The sequence below is a fragment of the Schistocerca gregaria genome, chromosome 5, assembly GCF_023897955.1.
Source record: "Schistocerca gregaria isolate iqSchGreg1 chromosome 5, iqSchGreg1.2, whole genome shotgun sequence".
Taxonomy (NCBI): Eukaryota; Metazoa; Arthropoda; class Insecta; order Orthoptera; family Acrididae; genus Schistocerca; species Schistocerca gregaria.
The window spans coordinates 170,365,071-170,388,024 of NC_064924.1; the positions used below are offsets into that span (position 1 = coordinate 170,365,071).

The 22,954-nt window shown below is 44.5% G+C and overlaps 1 protein-coding gene across 1 annotated transcript in view; it reads left to right on the top strand.

Annotated features, from left to right (window-relative positions):
- LOC126273001 (venom dipeptidyl peptidase 4-like) overlaps window positions 1-22,954 on the top strand; it is a 238,903-nt gene that overhangs the window by 202,946 nt on the left and 13,003 nt on the right. Inside the window, exons 14-15 of the mRNA XM_049976363.1 lie at window positions 7,452-7,612; window positions 9,347-9,558. Of these exons, the coding sequence (XP_049832320.1) occupies window positions 7,452-7,612; window positions 9,347-9,558 (373 nt within the window). The remainder of the gene's footprint in view (window positions 1-7,451; window positions 7,613-9,346; window positions 9,559-22,954) is intronic.

Here is a 22,954-nt window from a genome sequence, read left to right on the forward strand (position 1 = left end):
AGTAAATCTAATCTAATCTGTTTGAATTAGAAACCTTACAAACCAGAAGCTGACCGCACATAAAATCAGTGAAATTGATGCACATTCATCGCAGTGGCGTCACATCGACGGAGCAGCACCAGTGTGGTTGATAGGTGACTTTTATTAGCAACATCAAAAACATCAACCGTTATTTGTGTTCTGCTCTGAGAGCACGAGCGTTGACGCATTACTGCTTCGGATCTTATTCTTCGCAAGACTGCAGACTAGTTCTATAGCTCTAGAGGATATGGGGGAAGTAGGAGGGGAACCCATTTTCTTACTCCACCCCGCAGTGTGAGCACAGATCCCGTGCTTATGTTAACAGAAATTCACTATGCAACTACAATTAACTGACATTTCTCCATCACCTGCAAGTTGTGACCTCCCATATTACAATTAACGGTACTAATTAATTATTTAAATTCTGTCTCTCCTAATTTTCAGGACATATACTTCGTCCTTCGTAAGAGCACACTGAAGAAACAGCGTGGACAGTTTAGAAATGTACAATGATTAACATAATTGGTACTTATCTGATAAAATTCCTCTTCGTTGTTTCTCGTGATTCACCTTTAAGGGTCTTTTTTCTAGCTTTCCTCTTGAACATTGACAAAATATTTGAACTTTCCGGAGTTCATGGGTTTGACTTGTATCAGTTATAGTCAAAACAATGAACATGTTTCAATTTTGTCTTTGTTGACATATTCTTGAAATCATTCCACAAATTTCAAATATCACTTTTTCTTTGTGTTAACAGTTAGAAAAGTATGCTTTTGAGCTTCGTTCTTTAGACGTACTGGGCAACACTCGCCGAACTTTGACTATATGCGGTCATACGCAACTTCTTTCGACCAACTACTGCAAGCAACTCCCTAACGTTACCCACTGATAGTCAACAGATTGTTAAACAAAATCACACATTGGTCAAAGATTACTGAGTTTCTTCAGGCTTATGTACATTCATCGAAATAATCAAGATAATTTTTTATTAGAAATATATAGAAAGTTTTTGGCAGTTAAAAAATACCTGATAAAACAGCTTGTATCGAATTTACGCTTGGTATCTAGTACATGATATAATCAGACCAGTTTCATTACAACGTCCACACGAAAAATTGTTTGGGCATCAGGGGTTCCTGCATAGGGCCGAGAAGACCCTTTATACTCAGTAGTTCACTCTCGCCACATGAACACAGCACTACATTCGAAGCTCGCGGTTTGCTTCGACGAAACTTTCACTTGCCGTCACACCTTCGTTGCACAAAAATTGAATAACACAGTTCTCCACTTGTTTGATAGTATGCACCACGAACCTCTGCTATTACAAATAGGTGTTATTCCTGGCTTTGCTCTTGAACGACTCTTCATCCTCGACCTACTCACTCCAAAAGTTTGGATGCTATTTAGCTGGTTTTGCTGCATTACTTGAAATCGGCCGCCACCGCACACTGATCCTGCACATGTGGAGCTCCCTTCAACCAGCGTTGCAGACTTCTCGGTAAGGCGCAGTTGTTCTTAATCGGTTCAGTCAAACATCTGTCGAGGAATTCAGCCGCTCTAGTGTAACTAAGGGATCTGTGGTACCTTGATGATTAATTGTGGCTTAATTTCGTCCTGTCACCATCACCCCGTGTCGTTGGAGTCGTTACGGTTTTATTCCCAGTCTCTCGTTATCTTTCTTCTATACTGCCTGATAATATGAAGTTGGTTCAAATGGCTCTGGGCACTATGTGACTTAACCTCTGAGATCTTCAGTCGCCTAGAACTTAGAACTAATTAAACCAACTAACCTAAGAACATTACACACATCCATGCCCGAGGCAGGATTCGTACCTGCGACCTTAGCGGTCGCTAGGCTCCAGACTGCAGCGCCTAGAACCGCACGGCAGCTCTGGCCGGCGATAATATGAAGTAATACCGCTACTAATGCCTGCACCCTAAGGTACTGCTCTCATTCGTTTGAATATCTTTGATGTTGATGACTCCACCCATACGTTTCCTTCTATGAAAATGCATCAGCGGTAGACATACAGCAGGTCCCTGCCAATAAAGACCACTCTGCCGAAACTTTCTGCACACCGTTTGCATCGATACAACACGTGCGGAGGATGCTGTGTGATCACGTACCAGTTGTCCTGCAGTACTAATGTGGTACTGTGGTGCCCTTACAGCCAAATGACGGTTCCCTCTTCTGAAGTCACACGTTATCGGCACGGCTGTGGTCTTTGGGATACAATTGTGGTCTCTGTATACTGTCGCCACATCCCAGAAACAACAGAACGACTCACACCAAACCATCGGACCACATCATTTTGCGACTGACCTGCTCCTATTATTTCTATGGCCCTCCACCACAGAGAGACATCTTCTCTGTGCCATTACGGCAAGTTGAAAAAGAGAAAGAGTTAGAGAGAGAGAGAGAGAGAGAGAGAGAGAGAGAGAGAGAGAGAGAGAAGTGATGTATACGTGTGTATGACAAATTCCTTCCCTCAAAAGTATTTCTTTTCTTCATACCTCCTCTGTGTTACCTCAGTTAAGGTGCCACTGATCTCATTTGTACTAAGACTGCAGTACACGCGGAGTCCATAAGTTCTAATAAAAGTTCTCCGACCTGCAGTCTTCGATAGATGATGTTCCTTGGGCAGAAAATATCACGTAGGTAGTGAATCCGTGATCTTGAGAATGTAAGAAAATCTTAGCAAGGAACTGCTGTTTTAGAAATGGTTAAATTTTCAATCAGTTTGTTTATACGTCATGCCACTCGCTTTTTATTGGTAGAACACGGGAAGCTGCACAATTACATTCCACTTTACACTCACAAATACTTTCCATTCTTCAACAAAAAAGCTAACTGTGTATTTCTGTAATTACAATCACATTGTTGCCAACTAGACATTGCAAATTAAGTCTTAACTGACACCGAGGCATACAACATGTCTCTGCTCCGAGACTTCATAACCTTCTCTTACATTTAAAACCTAGACATTGAAAATTAAGTCTTAACTGATACCGCGGTGGACAACATGCCCGTCCTCCGAGACTGCCGAACGAGCTCTGATCTTACAGCCGAACCACTTCGCCCGCCATCCAAGTTAGGCGCGATCGGAAGATCACCGAAGTCCATCGTCTGCCTTTTCGTTTTGCAGTTCTTTATTATTCTGCTGGACTTGTGAAATAACGGAATGATAGCACGCTATTGAGACATACTTTAAATATGAAATGCCAGTAAATATGCAGTTTAGTTTATTTAATATTGATAATAGAAGATAGCCGTTTTGGCGCGCAACTTCCGAACGCAGCAGCCAATCGCGGAGAAGGACCAAAATTTAGACGCTCTTTCTCACGACACCCGTACCGAACAAACCATCTGCCATTGGTACCTCACACGACATTACGTCATCTTGCCACAGCTGCCTTCCCTACTGCTCTAAAAAGAGCTTCTTGTAGCAGAATAAGATAGCTGCGAAGCCAGAAATATTACACGATACTGTACCGTCTTTGACTGGGTACACATCGATTTTGGATGTGGGACTACCCGACAAACTCTTCAAAAAATGGTTCAAATGGCTCTGAGCACTATGGGACTCAACTGCTTAGGTCATCAGTCCCCTAGAACTTAAAACTAATTAAACCTAACTAACCTAAGGACATTACACACATCCATGCCCGAGGCAGGATTCGAACCTGCGACCGTAGCAGTCGCACGGTTCCGGACTGCGCGCCTAGAACCGCGAGACCACCGCGGCCGGCCGACAAACTATATCCCGGTTGGTAGATGCCCTGACTTCATCGTTGGCGAGGATGTCCGCTGACCGGAATGCCATCTTCCGTGTAGGACACGACCGTATAGGCATCTGGTTAAAGTTTGTATGATTATATTGTGAATTAGACACATGGCGGGGAAATAGCGGTTTCTTCATATAATTTTGAACACTTGTGTAGTTCTGGAAATTGACTTGCTGGATGTGTTTCCACATCAAAAAATTTGGAAAAGTAGCTTCCACAAGTGAATTGTGGAATTTTATCCGCTAGTGGACTCACGTCTTATTGCCTGCAGTCCTAAGGCAGCAGAGTAGTACGAGATGACGAATTCGGGAGAATACAGTGGAGCAGAGAGAAGCGATATTGACGGTGTGGGTGATGGCGAGAAGAGGGTGATGTATCGCGGCTGACAACCATCTACATCTACATGTATACTCCGCTAAACACCAAGCGGTGTGTGGCGGAGGGCACAATTCGCGCCAAAGTCATATTCCTCCCCTCTCCCCCCCCCCCCCCCCCCCCGTTCCACTAGCGGATCGCGCGAGAGAAAAACGACTGTCTGAACGCCTCAGTACGAGCTCTTTTTTCCCTTATCTTTGAATGATGATCATTCCGCGATTTGAAAGTTGATGGTAATAATATATGCTCTACATCCTCGGCGAAGATTGGATTTCGGAATTTAGTGAGCAGCCCCTTCTGTTTAGCTCGTCGTGTATCTTCAAGTGTGTCCCACTTCAAACTTTCTATGAGATTTGTAACGCTCTCGCGATGGCTAAATGTAGCAGTCAGGAATCTTGCCACTCTTCTTTGAACCTTCTCAATCTCTTGAATCAGAACCAACTGGTAAGGGTCCTATACAGACGAACAATACTCTAAGACTGGACTAACTAACGCATTGTAAGCCATTTCCTTTGTTGAAGAACTGCATCGCTTCAGTATTCTACCAATAAACCGCAATCTAGAGTTCGCCTTACCCGTTACTTGTGTAATCTGATCATTCCATTTGAGATGATTTAGAATAGTCACATCCAGATACTTGACGGATGTTACCTCTTCCAAAGACTGATCATCTTTTTTGTACTCATTCATTAATGGAAATTTTCGCCTTGTTATAAGCAGTAGATTGGACTTACTAATATTGAGAGATAGCTGCCAGTCATTACACCACGCATTTATTTTCTGCAAATCCTCATTGATTTGTTCAGAACTTTCATGTGATACTACTTTCCGGTAGACTACAGCATCATCGGCAAACAGTCTAATGCCACTGTCAATACTATCAACCAGGTCGTTCATGTAAATCGTAAAAAGCAAAGGACCTATTACACTGCCCTGGTGCACACCTGAAGTTACGCTTGTTTCGTTTGAAGTTCCCCATTCAGGACGACATACTGCTCCCTGTCTGTTTAGAAAACTTCCTATCCAACCGCATATGTCATTGGATAGACAGTAAGCGCGCTCTTTTCGTAGCAAGCGACAGTGCGGAGCTGATTCGAACGCCAATCGAAAGTCGAGAAACACGACATCAACCTGGGGGCCGGTATCTAGAGCCTGTTGTATATCATGCACAAAGAGGTGGCTGGCCAAAGGGAAACTGACCTACACACGCACTGTGGCCAGTTATACAGAGAATTAGGGGTATAAGTGGAGATATTGGTACCTCAATATGTATCCACTTCAAGTGTGTTAGATGCTTTTTTTTTTCTCTGCCACTAACAGAGTTCCCGCAAACACGTCACATAATTTACTATCTGATGTTTTTTGCATGGTCATAAGTGCATCACAAAGTGGACTACCCCTGTCAGTATAGACTAACCGTTTTGCATCCATGTGTCCACACTTCAGTACCTGACGTGCTGCCCAAGAGAAAATAAACATCCATGGCTTGCTTATACCACGCGTACTTGAAGTATTAACCAACCTAAAAACATACTACCTGTAACCTTAAAAGCAATAGCCATTAGTCTGCAAAAGAAGTACACTACTGGCCATTAAAATTGCTACACCACGAAGATGATGTGCTACAGACGCGAAATTTAACCGACAGGAAGAAGATGTTGTGATATACAAATGATTAGCTTTTCAGAGCATTCACACAAGGTTGGCACCGGTGGCGACACCTACAACGTACTGACATGAGGAAAATTTCCAACCGATTTCTCATGCACAAACAGCAGTTGACAGGCGTTGCCTGGTGAAACTTTATTGTGATGCCTCGTGTAAGGAGGAGAAATGCGTACCATCACGTTTCCGACTTTGATAATGGTCGGATTGTAGCCTATCGCGTTTGCGGTTTATCGTATCATGACATTGCTGCTCGCGTTGGTCGAGATCCAATGACTGTTAGCGGAATATGGAATCGGTGGGTTCAGGAGGGTAATACGGACGCCGTGCTGGGTCCCAAAGGCCTCGTATCACAAGCAGTCGAGATTACAGGAATCTTATCCGCATGGCTGTAACGGATCGTGCAGCCACGTCTCGATCCCTGTGTCAACAGATGGGGACGTTTGCAAGACAACAAACATCTGCACGAACAGTTAGACGACGTTTGCAGGAGCACGGACTATCAGCTCGGAGACAGTGGCTGCGGTTACCCTTGACGCTGCATGACAGGCTGCCTGCAATGGTATATTCAACAACGAACCTGGGTGCACGAATAGCAAAACGTGATTTTTTCGGATGAATCCAGGTTCTGTTTACAGCATCATGATGGCCGCATCCGTGTTTGGCGACATCGTGGTGAACGCAAACTGGAGACGTGTATTCGTCATCGCCATACTGGCATATCACCTGGCGTGATGGCATAGGGTGCCATTTGTTACACTTCTCGGTCGCCTCTTGTTCGCATTGACGGCACTTTGAACAATGGACGTTACATTTCAGATGTCTTACGACCCGTGGCTCTACCCTTCATTCGATCCCTGCGAAACCCTCTATTTCAGCAGGATAATGCACGACCACATGTTGTAGGTCCTGTACTGGCCTTTCTGGATACAGAAAATCTTCGACTGCTGCCCTGGCCAGCACGTTCTCCAGATCCCTCACCAATTGAAAACGTCTGGTCAATGGTGGCCGAGCAACTGGCTCGTCAAAATACGCCCGTCGCTACTCTTGATGATCTGTGGTATCGTGTTGAAGCTGCATGGACAGCTTTACCTGTACACGCCACCGAAGCTCTGTTTGACTCAATGGCCAGGCGTATCAAACCCTTTATTACCGCCAGAGGTGGTTGTTGTGGGTACTGATTTCTCAGGATCTATGCACCCAAATTGCGTGAAAATGTAATCACATGTCAGTTCTAGTATAATATATTTGTCCAATTAATATCCCTTTATCATCTGCATATCTTCTTGGTGTAGAACTTTTAGTGGCCAGTAGAATAATTACTGATGTAATGTTGTTCAATACGCTGTCCTCAACCAACGAAAAAATCTACACCTATACCCATAACAACCTGTCCAGCTGTCTTCGTAATTGCCCATGTGCTCGAATTGCTTCACAGGTGGGTCAGGTGGCGTAGTTAACGCCGTTTGTGGCGGAGTCGCGAAACCTAGGATATCCTTGGTCTCGAATTCATTGCGTCTTCGTCTACTGACAAAACATACAAAATACACGATACCAAGCAGAGTGTTGCACAACCGACACCTTTTTGTATTCCTTTTATGCAGGCGGCTAACGGAGAAGTACCGCTTCATCGACAGCTCGCGCGTCGCCATCTGGGGCTGGAGCTATGGCGGCTACGTGACGGCCATGGGTCTGGCGCGCGACCACGAGGGCGTCTTCAGGTGCGGTGCCTCTGTGGCCCCCGTCGCCGACTGGTTGTACTACGGTAAGTTTCTTTGTCCGGGGAAGCGGTGCCCGGGGATAGTCGTGGATGTTACTCGAGTTTCACTAGCATTTTCTCTTCTGTTATTGCACTTCATCACCTGAACTTAATACTATGTAAAAAGAAAACGTTGTAAGTATACGAAGATGGTATCTGTTCTTTCGGACATGCCCGAAAGAACAGATACCATCGGTGACCATGCATCTCGTTAGAATGAAATTATAATGAAATGAAAACCATTAGCTGCTTACAGGCATTGACATACGTCAACGGGGACAGACGAAAATGTGTCCCCCAACCGGGACTCAAACCCGGGATCTCCTGCTTACATGGCAGACGCTCTGTCCATCTGAGCCACCGAGGACACAGACGATAGGGCGACTGCAGGGATTTATGTCTGGCACGCCTGCCGCGAAACCCACATTCTCAACGTTTTGTCCCGCACTACATTCGTAGTACCCCCGCCCATTATACTCATTACTCGCGGCGCGTTGCCGATTCCCGTAAAACAATGGACGTTAAATTTCAGATGCGTTACGACCCGTTTCTGTACCCTTCATTCGATCCCTGAGAAACCCTGCATTTCTGTAGGATAACGCACGACCGCATGTTGCAGGTCCTGTACGGGCCTTTCTGTATACAGAAAATGTTCGACTGCTGCCCTGGCCAACATATTCTCCAGATCTCTCACCAACTGAAAACGTCTGGTCAATGGTGGCCGAGCAACTGGTTTGTCACAATACGCCAGTCACTATTCTTGGTGAACTGTGGTATCGTGTTGAAGCTGCATGGGCAGCTGTACCTGTACACGCCATCCAAGCTCTGTTTGACTCAATGCACAGGCGTATCAAGGCCTTTATTAGGCCAGAGGTGGTTGTTCTGGGTACTGATATTACAGGATCTATGCACTCAAACTGCGTGAAAATGTAATCACATGTCAGTTCTAGTATAATATATCCGTCCAATGAATACCCGTTCAATCATCTGCATTTCTTCTTGGTGTAGCAATTTTAATGGCCAGTAGTGTATAAACTAACTATCCTTTGAGGGCTTATCATGTGTTCTGTTACCCTCTCTATTCATTTAGTCAAGTTGTGTCACAATACTCTTTCTCCGTCAATTCGTTATCGTACATCTTCATTAGTTACTCGATCTACACTTAAGCTTCACCAAGCTTCTGTAACACTACATTTAAGTGGTTTCTATTCTCTTCTTGTTTCAAGCATTAATCATCTATGTTTCACTTCCATATAAGGCTACACTCTACTTTTTATCAGAATTGACTTACTGCATTTAAATTTGCATGTCATAACACACTTTTTTTCACAAAATTTTCCTTTTTATTGGTGGTCTGTACTTTATCTTGTCTTTCCTTTCTCCATCGCCCGTTTCTTCAATGCCGAAATACACTGCCTGTCAAAAAAAGTAACAACACTAAACTCGAACAATTCTAAATGCACTCCGGTGGCCGTTATGCCTGTCACAGAGAAATGCAACTCTGATCATTTACATATCCGTCTGTGTACGAAGTTTTATTAATATCCGATCATATCTTATGGATGCTTCACTTACTTTGTTGGGCAGTGTAGCAGAACTCGTCCATTACTTTTATGTCATACACCCAGATCCATTACCGTCATACGGTATAATTAGTATCGGTAATCAAGTACAGAAATTTTGCAGTTGCTTCTACTTGCTATGTGCTGTTAAGCACGGTGACGCTGTGTCTTTCGACAGATGCGAAATATACGGAGAAATACATGGGGCTGCCCACTGCAGAGGACAACAAGGCAGGTTACAGTGCCAGTGACGTCACGCGACTGGCTGACAGCTTCGCCAACAAGATGTTCCTGTTGATCCACGGGACGGCGGATGACAACGTCCTCTACCAGAACTCCATGATGCTGGCGCGCGCACTCGAGGAGGCGGGCGTTCTCTTCAGGCAGCAGGTACATAGGCAGGCAAATGGAAAGATACATGCTTCCTTCGTTCCATACACCCATCCTGGAGGATGCAGAAACTGTAAAAAAAAAAAAAAAAATGGCTCTGAGCACTATGCGACTTTATTTCTGAGGTCATCAATTGCCTAGAACTTAGAACTAATTAAACCTAACTAACCTAAGGACATCAGACACATCCATGCCCGAGGCAGGATTCGAACCTGCGACCGTAGCGGTCCTCGGCTCCAGACTGTAGCGCCTAGAACCGCACGGCCACTCCTGCCGGCCAACTGTAAAAAAGAACATGTTTACAAAGGACGATGTATGATAATGTTCCTTCACAGATTATAAGTGAAATGGTCCCCAAGGAAGTGGAACAAGAATATTTCCATTTAAAAGTTAATACCAAGCTTGTTACAAACACTTAAATGCTTAGGACTACTTGTGGTCATATTGGCTGCATTTCGGAACCACAACTGTGTGGAACAATTGCTTATTTCTATTTTCTTCTACCAGTCACTTCATTTGTTTTGTATTTACTTTAACAATACGCAATGCGTTCTGAGAGTTTTCTGTCCATCTTGTAGCGTTCATGCGTACACTCCTAAAGAAGGGCAGAAGTGCTCGAAACGTGTTCTATTATGTTACATTAAACATAAAACAAATAGTGTGACTGGAAGCAGAAAATACACTCCTGGAAATGGAAAAAAGAACACATTGACACCGGTGTGTCAGACCCACCATACTTGCTCCGGACACTGCGAGAGGGCTGTACAAGCAACGATCACACGCACGGCACAGCGGACACACCAGGAACCGCGGTGTTGGCCGTCGAATGGCGCTAGCTGCGCAGCATTTGTGCACCGCCACCGTCAGTGTCAGCCAGTTTGCCGTGGCATACGGAGCTCCATCGCAGTCTTTAACACTGGTAGCATGCCGCGACAGCGTGGGCGTGAACCGTATGTGCAGTTGACGGACTTTGAGCGAGGGCGTATAGTGGGCATGCGGGAGGCCGGGTGGACGTACCGCCGAATTGCTCAACACGTGGGGCGTGAGGTCTCCACAGTACATCGATGTTGTCGCCAGTGGTCGGCGGAAGGTGCACGTGCCCGTCGACCTGGGACCGGACCGCAGCGACGCACGGATGCACGCCAAGACCGTAGGATCCTACGCAGTGCCGTAGGGGACCGCACCGCCACTTCCCAGCAAATTAGGGACACTGTTGCTCCCGGGGTATCGGCGAGGACCATTCGCAACCGTCTCCATGAAGCTGGGCTACGGTCCCGCTCACCGTTAGGCCGTCTTCCGCTCACGCCCCAACATCGTGCAGCCCGCCTCCAGTGGTGTCGCGACAGGCGTGAATGGAGGGACGAATGGAGACGTGTCGTCTTCAGCGATGAGAGTCGCTTTTGCCTTGGTGCCAATGATGGTCGTATGCGTGTTTGGCGCCGTGCAGGTGAGCGCCACAATCAGGACTGCATACGACCGAGGCACACAGGGCCAACACCCGGCATCATGGTGTGGGGAGCGATCTCCTACACTGGCCGTACACCTCTGGTGATTGTCGAGGGGACACTGAATATTGCACGGTACATCCAAACCGTCATCGAACCCATCGTTCTACCATTCCTAGACCGATAAGGGAACTTGATGTTCCAACAGGACAATGCACGTCCGCATGTATCCCGTGCCACCCAACGTGCTCTAGAAGGTGTAAGTCAACTACCCTGGCCAGCAAGATCTCCGGATCTGTCCCCCATTGAGCATGTTTAGGACTGGATGAAGCGTCGTCTCACGTGGTCTGCACGTCCAGCACGAACGCTGGTCCAACTGAGGCGCCAGGTGGAAATGGCATGGCAAGCCGTTCCACAGGACTACATCCAGCATCTCTACGATCGTCTCCATGGGAGAATAGCAGCCCACATTGCTGCGAATGGTGGATATACACTGTACTAGTGCCGACATTGTGCATGCTCTGTTGCTGTGTCTATGTGCCTGTGGTTCTGTCAGTGTGATCATGTGATGTATCTGACCCCAGGAATGTGTCAATAAAGTTTCCCCTTCCTGGGACAATGAATTCACGGTGTTCTTATTTCTATTTCCAGGAGTGTATAAATAAGCAGTGCATAAATTGCGTAAAACTAAGCGTCTCATATTCTTAAAGGCGATATGCTAGTCGAAACTGGAGAACTAGTCCTGTAAACAACTGTGAAACAAACAGTTGTTGAGATATGGATTATTTTATTTTTTTCGGGAGTCGTAAGTACTCGGCGTTATAGCTTCATTGCTTATTATTTATTTGATGCGTTTGCCTCGGCATTCCATGAGGAGTAGAAAACTATCATAAATGAGGTGTGTAAAAAACTGGTTCTGCTGAATACGAGGGTCGGTCAAAAAGTAATGCCTCCCATTTTTTTTCTACTTAAAAAAATTGAGTTAAGTGAAAAATTTGAATTTGGCGCCATTCCTCAAACCTTCTTCTGCAATCCACTGCAGTAGTAACTTTCTGTGTCAACAGGTGGCAGCACAGCAGAAGTTTGTGAGATGGCCGACATCGATGTTCGTTTGAGACAGCGTTGTGTGATTGAATTCTTGAATGCAGAAGGTGAAACGCCCATACGCGTTCATGAAAGACTGAAGAAGGTGTATGGTGTTGTGACAGTGGATGTCAGCACTGTTAGACGATGGGTTCGTCGTTGTAAGGAAGCTGAAGGGCAAACACCGTTGACTGACGAAAAGCGGAGCGGCAGGCCGGTGAGTGCAGTGACTCCACACAACATTCAGCAAGTTGATGACATCATTCGTGGTGACCGTCGGGTGACTGCAGATGAAGTGTGTCGCATTATTTCTCTTAGTAAAGGCAGTGTGATCACGATTATTAAACAATTGGGGTACTCAAAAGTTTGTGCACGGTGGGTTCCAAGAATGTTAACCGATCAGAATAAAGAGGCAAGGAAAACAATAGCCTCCCAACACTTGCAGCGCTTCCGTTTGGAGGGAGATGAGTTTCTGAAAAAAATTGTGACCGGGGACGAAACATGGGTGCATTTTTTTGAACCCGAATCAAAGAGGCAGTCAATGGAGTGGCGTCACACAAGCTCGCCGAGGAAGAAAAAATTCAAAACTGTGCGATCGGCAGGGAAAGTTATGGCAACAGTTTTCTGGGATACAGAGGGTGTGATTCTGGTTGATTTTTTGGAGCAGGGATGCACAATAAATTCTGTTCAATACGTCACAACCCTCAAAAAACTTAAAGCACGTCTTCAGCGAGTTCGCCCAACAAAATCAATGGCAGATGTTCTTCTTTTGCATGACAATGCAAGACCACACACCAGTCGTCACACCTCTGACGAGATTGTCAAAATTGGATGGGAAGTTTTGCCTCATCCTCCATACAGCCCTGACCTGGCACCATCAGACTTCCATCTGTTCGGGCCACTAAAAGAAGCTCATCGTGGGATTCATTTTGAAGATGAGGAGGCCGTCAAAACATCCGTGCGTCAATGGCTTAGGAAGCAGAGCTGTGTTTTTTACTGTGCTGGGATACATGCCCTTGTTCAAAGATGGACCAAAACTGTAGAGATGGGCGGAGATTACATTGAAAAATGACAAAATGATCCTCAATGTTGTGGTTTTCAACCTATGTAATTGCATTTAAATTTCCTGACAATTAAACGTAGAAAAAAAGTAGGAGGCATCACTTTTTGACTGACCCTCGTATATAGACCATGTTCTTGAGCGGTCAATACTGTACGAGGAGTTACTTTATTCATATCAAATTTGGGGAACAAGAGCTGCAATAGATAGGACATAGTTTTATATGCGTGACAAGTAGCGCTTGTAGATCCTGTCTGATGAGATATTAGCCTGGGTGCACGCTGGCCTTGTTACTAGAGGTAGTCAGTTGTAGTGCCTAAATAAAACCAACGATAATTGCTAGTTTATGAAATCGCCTGTGGGTGCACGCTGAATCACAAGTATAAACATTGTGTCGCTCCAGTCGCGCCCTCTCCTCTTGACATCTACCATGGCGAGCCACCTATGTCTGTATCAGCAGTTAAGTTTATGGGGGTGGGGGATGTCAGCATGCCCCTGTGCCACGGTAGTGGCATCTGAGCCAGCGATTCCCTCATCTCTCAAGTACGTTGGATTACATCGCTCGATTGACTCGGCTTTCTTTACCCCTTTTGCATGTATTCAGTCATCTGTCGCTCTGTTGTACTACTGGATAACGGATTTGGAAAGGGAAAGTTTTACTCGAGCGGCTTTAGCGCAAAGAGGCGTGTCTCGTAATGGAACCGCGTATCCGCTACGGTCTCAGGGTGGAATCCTGCCTCGGGCGTTGATGTGTGCGCTGTCCTTATGTTAGTTAGGTTTAAGTAGTTCTAAGTTCTAGGGGACTGATGACCACAGATGTTAAGTCCCATAGTGCTCAGAGACATTTCAACCATTTTTTGTCATGGCAGGATCTGATAAAACAGAACGTTAGTTTTCAACTGTAGCACGAGGCAAGAGTTGGTCATAAATCTTCCTCAGAAGGTTCGTTGTGATTTTTCAGCTGTTGTGCAAGTAGGTGTGACAGATGGGGAAGGAAATCAGCCGGCACCTGAACGCACTAGTGGGAGGATATCCACCCAAGACCCAGTACACTGCTACATTGGCGTCTCATAAAGATATACTCCGCAACTCATAGACCAACGTCCCTTGCACCAGGTACCGACTGACGTGGCGCAGTGGTTAACACACTGGACTCGCTTTCGGGAGGAGTGTAGTTAAAATCCAAGTTTGGCCATCCAGTTTTCCTTGATTCCCCTAAATCCCTTGAGGCAAATGCCGGGAAGATTCATCTCAAAAGAGCACAGCCGTTTTCCTTCCCCATCCTTGAAACAATCCGAGTTTGTGCTCCGTCTCTTCCTGTCGGCAGGATTTTAAACTCTCATCTTCCTTTTTTTGCAGCCGGTCCTTCAACTTTGTGTTGTTGAAATGTACTGGCTGAGAAATGGCGCGTCAGCGACAATTTATCGGTGCCACTATACCGATTCTCAATTGTGAACTAGGAAATTAAATTCAGGTTATATAGCTGCCCTGGCGGCTTGTTATTTTGGAGATGCGAAAATGCGAATATCACAGGAGGTAGGTGTATACGGTGACGATATGGCCATCGGAAATGACCTGATATTTTTATATCTCCTTGGGCTAACAGGAGCTCCGCATAAAACAGATACAAATGGTTCAAATGGCTCTGAATACTATGGGACTTTGTGGTCATCAGTACCCTAGAACTTAGAACTACTTAAACCTAACTAACCTAAGGACATCACACACATCCATGCCCGAAGCAGGATTCGAACCTGTGACTGTAGCAATAGCGCGATTCCGGACTGAAGCGCTTAGAACCGCTTGGCCACAGCGGCCGGCAAAAACGGAGACAAAGACCGTGTATTCTGAAAGGTCTTTGGAGAACAAACCTAAAGGTTCCCAGGCTCCATTGACAGAATGCTGCAGAACTGCACCTGCAGAACGGGATGAGAAGACATCCGAAGAGTCTCTAGCAACCGGAAGTGCGAGTAATACATACTGCGTTAGGCTCTTCTGGTGTGGTCTGTACACTTCCTGTAGGCCCTTAATCCCATGAGAGCTGTAAAAGAAAGGAATGTGTGGTCCGCTGATACTACGTGGAGCAAGTGGCACCCCAAGGCCAACTATCTGATCAAAAGTTTCCAGGTATCCATCAGTCTATTAGTTCTGGACCCTAAGGTCTGGAGCGAAGCAATCGTTCTAAGACATCTCAGAGGTGTTCCAATGCATTCATGTCGTGACTCTGGGCAGGCCAGTCCATTTCAGGAATGTTATTGTCCACAAACCATTGCCTCACAGAAGCTGCTTCATGACAGGATACATTTTCATGATGACGCAAACAGTCATCAATTCCGTACTGTTCCTCTACTTTACTCAGTACCAAATGCCATAAAATATGTTCATAAAATTCCACATTTAGCATTTTCTTAAGCAAAGTAAGGGGGCTACAACCCAAGCACGAGAAACATCCTTTGTACTTAACTGTTTGCGTTACAAACGATGGCAGGTGACTTTCTCCAGCTATTCAACAAACCCAAACAGTTTAGTTGGATTACCACAAGATGTAGTACGATTCCTAACTTCAAATCATTCGTTTCCAGTCATCCAACGTCCAGTGACTCCACTCTTTACAAAAATGCTTCAAATGGCTCTGAGCACTATGGGACTTAACATCAGAGGTCACCAGTCCCCTAGAACTTAGAACTACTTAAACCTAACTACCCTAAGGACATCACACCCATGCATGCCCGAGGCAGGATTCGAACCTCCGACCGTAACAGTCACGCGGTTCCTGACTGAAGCGTCTAGACTGCTCGGCCACAACGGCCTGCCCCACTCTTTACACCATCTGACTGCAGAAACGTGTGGCTTAGGAGGTGCTGCTCCACCACAGTACCACATCCTTCTTAATTTCGTATACACAGTCGTTGTGCTAGCTGGGATGCCAGAAGCACTTTAGAACTCATTGAGTGACTTCTTCTACTGATTTCATGCGATTTTTACAACCTCCATGAAGCTTGATGACTCCTGCTGATCAGTACATGATGTCTGTGTGCACTTGAAAGAGCTGTCGTTATTCCGTGTCGTTTCTACTTCGAAATCACGTCACCAATAAGTAATCTGGACAGCCTTAGAAGGGCTGAAATGTCGCCAATGGATCTGTTACTCAGGTATCATTCAATGAATAGCCCACGTTCGATGTCACTGAACTCTCCTGAGTAAACCATTCTACTGTTACACCTTTCTGCACTGATAACACAATACTCACCACTTCCTCTCATACTGCCAGACATCTATTGGGCTGTTCCACATTACATAGGGGTATGAAGATATTTTTGGTCATATAGCGTATAAAACAGCAATCGAAGTCTGTCGTTTCTAGGTATTAATGTAGTTGTCACAATGAAATATGCTGTAGACACTCTAGTACTGTCAGGGCAGCGATCCGTTGTGGAGGTGGGCATGCACTAGCAACAGATATTCTGAATACAACGAAAATCACTCCTGTAAAGCTGAAAACACACTTCGTAGGTTATGATAACTGCTCTCTGTATATCCTCTGAGGCAGTGGGATTTGATTTTAGGCCTCGAAAAGGCCCTGCATGGAACAGCTGCGCCACATGAAAGTTGATGTGTGAGTCAAAGAAGTGCAGAAAATCTAGATCTCTTATTGGGCGAGAGACGCTGGGGACAATAAAGTACCACTTAGTAGGTCTCTGCAAGCTTTGGTTCAGATTTACTGTCACCCAGCCCTAGGTTGCTGTGGGGGAACCATTTATTGCGAAGAGATCAAAGTCTTTGATTGACCTACGCTCCCTCGAAAGAGTCTGTGGGAATACGCACACGTCAGTACCTGTGTCATGGGGAAACTGCGATGACCTCATCTGTCACCACTTGATGCATCTGGCATGCTGCTGGCCCTTTGTCCACAAGGGGCTGCCACTAGTGTTTCCCTATGAGCAGCATGGTGATGTGTATCGATGTGGCTTTCCTCGAAAGCATCAATCTGGCATGGGTGAGGATTTTCTGTTTCCAGATCCGCGAGAAGTATGGGTTCCCTTTTTCTGTGAGCTGTCGACTTCTTCATCCTTTACTCGAGCCACGAGAAGCGATGCGTTCCCTTTTCCTGTGAGCTGTGGGTCGACTTCTCCATCCTTTACTCGAGCCAAGAACTGTAACGTGGTGCGTGAACGCATCTATGATATGCCATCAACTCATCAACAGGCGAAGGTGTCATAAGAATTGTGATACTTTTCTGTTTCATAGCTCCTCCAAGTCACTCGTTTCGCTCTGTCCCTGAAGGTTTTCTGAGCACATCATTCATTTCAAGACTGGTTCAGCTGTGACATGATTCTAGTCCATGAGTCCAAAGATTAGTTCTGCCATGGCAGTGGGACGAGTCCAAAGAAGAAGCGTAATAATGAGATGTGTGGGAGCCTTTGGAACCTCACCTATTGATGTACTGCTTGTCATCATGGGGACTTCAGAATGAGGAGAGACCCTAAATGCCATCTGTTGACATTTTCTAGTAAAGACTGTTCTGCCCTCAGGAGCAAATGTGTTATGTAATTCTGTGGCTCATGCTGTGAAATAAAGTTTTGTGTAATGTTGTATACTGCGTTTCAGTACTCTTAAAAATAGTAAGTAATAACATTTTGTGTGACAAAACAAAGCGGTCAATTAAGAGGTTAGCTGCTCCAACACATTGAGCAAGATTCTATGTTAAGGAAGAAGACATTGAACAGCTCAAATTTCGAAATGCGATCAGACCAAACTACACCCAAACGCCACCGGCAACTGCAGCGACACATTATAAATATACTCAATGCCGAAAAACGGTGGGACTGTCACCAGACATGCACCAGACTCAGTCACCAGACATGCACCAGACTCAATGTTATACTCCGAGTTAACTCTTGCAAGTACTGGAAAACATTCCATCGACTTACAGGCACCCATCCCATCCTTCACTATCTGATCTTTCACAACAATCTTTCCCTGTCTCATGATCTGAACAAAGCCAATCACTTTGCATTCTATCTCTCCAACATCTTCTCCACACTTGACAACTCTCACTTTGACTAATCTCAATTCCCTACTGTCCATGAACGCACAAATATCACAGTCCCACCACTGGCTCCCAGCTCCTGGCACTTTAACAACACACCAGACACAAAATTCAAACCCCAATGACAGCACAGAACATAAAACAAGTACTTCACAGAAAACGCATCCCCAGTTCATGACTTTATTATCTATCGCTACCTCAAAGAATGCCCTATCTCTTTCCTGATTAACCTTGCAACCCTGTATGACACTATCCTCTCCACAGACCACTATCCTGACCTGTGGAAAACCTCCAAAATCCTGATTTTTTTCAAACTGAACAACCCCCCCCCCATACCTCCTCATGCCACCCCATCTATGTCATCTCAGTGTTTAACAAGGTCTTTGAATCTATCCTCTCCCTCCTTCTTTGATGATGATCACCTGAACCTCACCCATCTCCTATCTCAAAAGCTCAACAACTGTAAAGCGCCATATTTGTCTCCCTTGACCTAGAGAAGTGGTACAAGTGTACATAGCATTCCGGTCTCATTTTCAAACTCCAGATTTAAGCACTTCCCGTCAACTATGTCCGCCTTATTGCATCCTTCTTCTCCAATCACCGATCTTATGTCCTTGTTAACAACGCCAGTCCCCATACCCTTCACACCACTGCAGGAGTGCTCCAAGGTTCCATTCTCTATGCCCTCCTTTATCTCTTATACACCGCTGATATGCGTAAACCACCCCCTCCTATCCACCTCCTTCGATATACTGATGACTTCACTTTCCTTACCATCTATCCTATGCTCCAGAAATTCCAACAATCCTTCAAAATCCACTTCAGACACTTCACCTCCTGGTGTAATCAATGGCTCCCCCAAAACCCAGGCAATAATTATAGGACACACTACCTGCACCTTCTGTCTATGACATCTACCTCACCATTTATGAGCGTCACATTTTCCTACTTAACATTCTAAAATACAGTGGACTAACATTCGACTGGCCAGTAACGTGGAAACCTTACCTACTAACTATCCAACAGAAAGCCAACAGTAGACTAAATATACTAAAACTACTAACCAGCTGAAAATGGGGACTACACCCCTCCACTGTCCTTCACATGTAAAATCCTTAACCTGCCCTATGCTTCGCTATGAAAATGTTGCATGGATATCTGTCCTTCAGAAGTTCTGTAAGTCCCTCCAGATCCTTACACCATGCACTCCACCTCGCTTTCCACATCCAATTACCTTCCAAACAAGGATTCTTTATCAACTCAACGCATTCCTGCCCCTCCTAACTCACACTGAACGCCTCTCAACCATCTACACTATCCGCAAACTCGACTCCAATAATCTTTCCATTTTCCAATCCACATATGCTGCTGCGCCTTTAACAACCCATTCCACCAACCAGCCAGTTATACATATTCCACATCTTCTTGCAAAGGAACTTCCATCAACTCCCCTCCCAGATCATTAACTCCACCCCAACATTTACGCATCCTACCAGCTACAGGTCCAACTCAACCAGTCTACCTTATCAGGGCTCTCTCTCTCTCTCTCTCTCTCTCCCTTCCTCATATATCCTCAGCCACCATTTTCCCTTTTGCCTTTCTTTCCACACAACCCTTTTCCAAACAACTATTAGTGCAACCATCTCCCCCTCTACTCTACCCCCTCTTCTGTCTCAAAAGCTACTCGTACCCCATTGCTCCAATGCACCAGTCCTCCATCCTTATACTCCAACATCCCGACCGACTTAACTGACCAACCTTATCCCCTTTAACAACTAACTCCCTACCTTGTGGCAAGACTTTCCAATATCTAGTGATAGAAAAGTGCGTGTTTTAAATATGCACTTCTCTTTTTTCATTTTGCCTTTTATTATTACTTTTTTTTAACTACCAGTGCAGAAAGTCATCTATCTTATACATAAAGAAACTTCCATATAATTCAGCTTTAAATAGTTTTAAATTCAGTGTAATTATCCTCACTATCTTTTTCTTGTTTGTCTCATTTAACTTTTTAACTACCAGTGCAGAAAGTCATCTATCTTATACATAAAGAAACTTCCATATAATTCAGCTTTAAATAGTTTTAAATTCAGTGTAATTATCCTCACTATCTTTTTCTTGTTTGTCTCATTTAACTTCTCATTGCCAGTTGGATGAAGAGCAGGTTATCTGTATCGCTAGCAGCCCACCTTCCTGTCCTTATGGGGCGTGTGTGTGTGTGTGTGTGTGTGTGTGTGTGTGCGCGCGCTTGCGGGGGGGGGGGGGAGAGACGGCGGGAACGGGAGATGAAATAACAATTTAAAAATTTGGCCAAACAACATTCAGTTTGCGCAGATAAGACGCGGCAGTGGTGTACTGCCCTCATATGGACATTACTGATTGGTTGGCCGTTTATGGTTTTATTTGAAGCGTGCATTTGGTCGTAAAGCAATATTGTACAGTTGGCGTGTTACTGCGTAGTGCAAAAGGGAAAAGCTTCTAGTGTTAGACAGCAGTGCCATCTGTTAGCAAGGGTTCAAACCGGTGAATTACTGGACAGCAGAGCTATCTCTTAGTAACAGGAACCACTCGTTAGGGTTTTTTTTAGTACAGATGCACCATTGCGCCAGGAGCAAAAAACAATGCACCAACACAAGGCATAATTCTCCCAAACTTCCAATTCAAGTGGACAACAATACAATGGAAAGCTATGTATTTCACGAGATGGGTTAATATATTCAATATTTCTATGTTGGTGGAGAAAATCGAACACTGTCTTTTCTGCCTGCAGCAAACCCTAGAAGCGCTGAACCCACTAAATGATTCAATGCAGATAATCGTCTTGATGTTGAAGCTCTTTTGACTGTGTTTGCTTTAACAATAATATATGTTTTTGGATGGGGTCCGCCTTTAGCAAAACACAGTTTTGTTTTTTGTCCCAGACATGTTTCACTGCAGTTGCAGCATCATCAGTGTTTTTTTTATTATTATGGCTGTTAAATGTAAGGAATGTTCTTTACTGTTTATATACATATAAATATTAGTTTCTAAATCGTAATTACAGGTTTTTGAAGAGCACATAAAATTGTGTATTCATACCTTATTACCACATGGTGTGGTTTTACTACGTTTTACTTTTTTACAGTGACTGTTTTTCATTACAGTTTGTCACCTGCAACTATTTACAACTTACTGTAGGCAAAACATTTACGCAAAAATTACAATTTCTAAACTGTTATGGCTATGCCTGAGATTAATGTGAAACGTTGCGCGCGTGCGCGCGCGCGCGCGCGCGCTTGTGTGTGTGTGTGTGTGCATATCTATTGACATTATGTTTCACTTACAGTTTTTTTCTCGTCATTTTCTTAATTGTCAAGTTCTATGTACTGAGGTGTCGCTGTCACACACACTGTCGCTGTTTACCAGCAGTAATAACAAGATAGCGCACAGTGAAACAGTAGAAGGTGTGAAAACAAGATAGCAGACAGTGGAACAATTGAAAATGTCATTGGAGGTTGTTTTGAATTTTTAAGAGAGATGTGTGTTTGTGTGTGTGTGTGTTGCTGTGTGTGTGTGTGTGTGTGTGTGTGTGTGTGTGTGTGTGTGTGTGTGTGTGTGTGAGAGAGAGAGAGAGAGAGAGAGAGAGAGAGAGTTTGTGCAAAAAGAAAGAGGGAGAGAGAGAGAGGGAGAAAGAAAGAGAGCGATGGAGGGAGAGAGTAGGTTTGAGGATGTATCATTATTATTATTATTATATTTATTTATTTTTCGATTTATTAGTGTGTATGTATGTTTGTGTCTGTGTGTAAGTGTGTGTGTGTATGGGGGGGGGGGAGGGGGGGAGTTCAATAGGTTGGTATTATCTAATAATTATTTGAGGGGAGAGAACAGTGTTCCATTGCAGAGAGCTGTGCATTAATTTATTACTTGCTTTCCTTCAACTATGGCTTTTTGTATTTAATAATTTTCTTCAATTATTAGCTTTTGTGGGGGGCTGTTGCTGCATTTGAGAATTTTCAAGTGAGTGTTGATGTCTGTTGGGCTATGTTTATTGTCTATAAGTTGTTCAGCAAATGTGGAATAACAGCTGTTACTTTTTAATGCTCCTCTGTGTTGTGTGTATCTGGTACTAAAGTTTCTGCTTGTCTGTCCTATATAAACTGATTTGCAGCCCTGATGTGGTGTTTGTCTGTGTGTTGTGTTTTTTGTCCTTATTTTCCTATGTGTTGAGTTGTCTGTCCTACAGGTTATCTTTATCCCTTGATTTTTGGAGTATGTTACCCATTTTGTGGGCTGCTTTGTTGTGGTAGGTGAGCGTGAACCACTTGTTTGTTGTTGTGGGTGTTCCGTGTGCATGTGTGTTCGTTTGTGTGCTCTGTGTGTTTGTAAGTTGGTGAAAAGGCTTTTATGTGTTGGGTGTCTTTTTTAATTTTGTTTTTAATTTTGTGGTTCAGTTTATCTATTGTGTTTGTGTCATATCCATTCTCTACAGCTATATGTCTGATTGCCTGTAAATCATTCTTATAGTTGCTTTCAGTGAATGGAGTTTTGTTCAGTCTGTGTAGCATATACTGAAAACTGGCTAGTTTGTATATAGTCGGATGATTGGAATGTTTGTGAATGGCTGTGCTGGTGGTGGTTACGAAGACGAGCAGAAACAACAGCGATTCGTTCTTCATTGGTTAGCGTTCTGTTGTAGTAGCTGCAAGAAACAAATACACCGTTACTATATCACTAAAATGTACAGTGACTTACTATATCACTGAAATGCATAGTGATTTA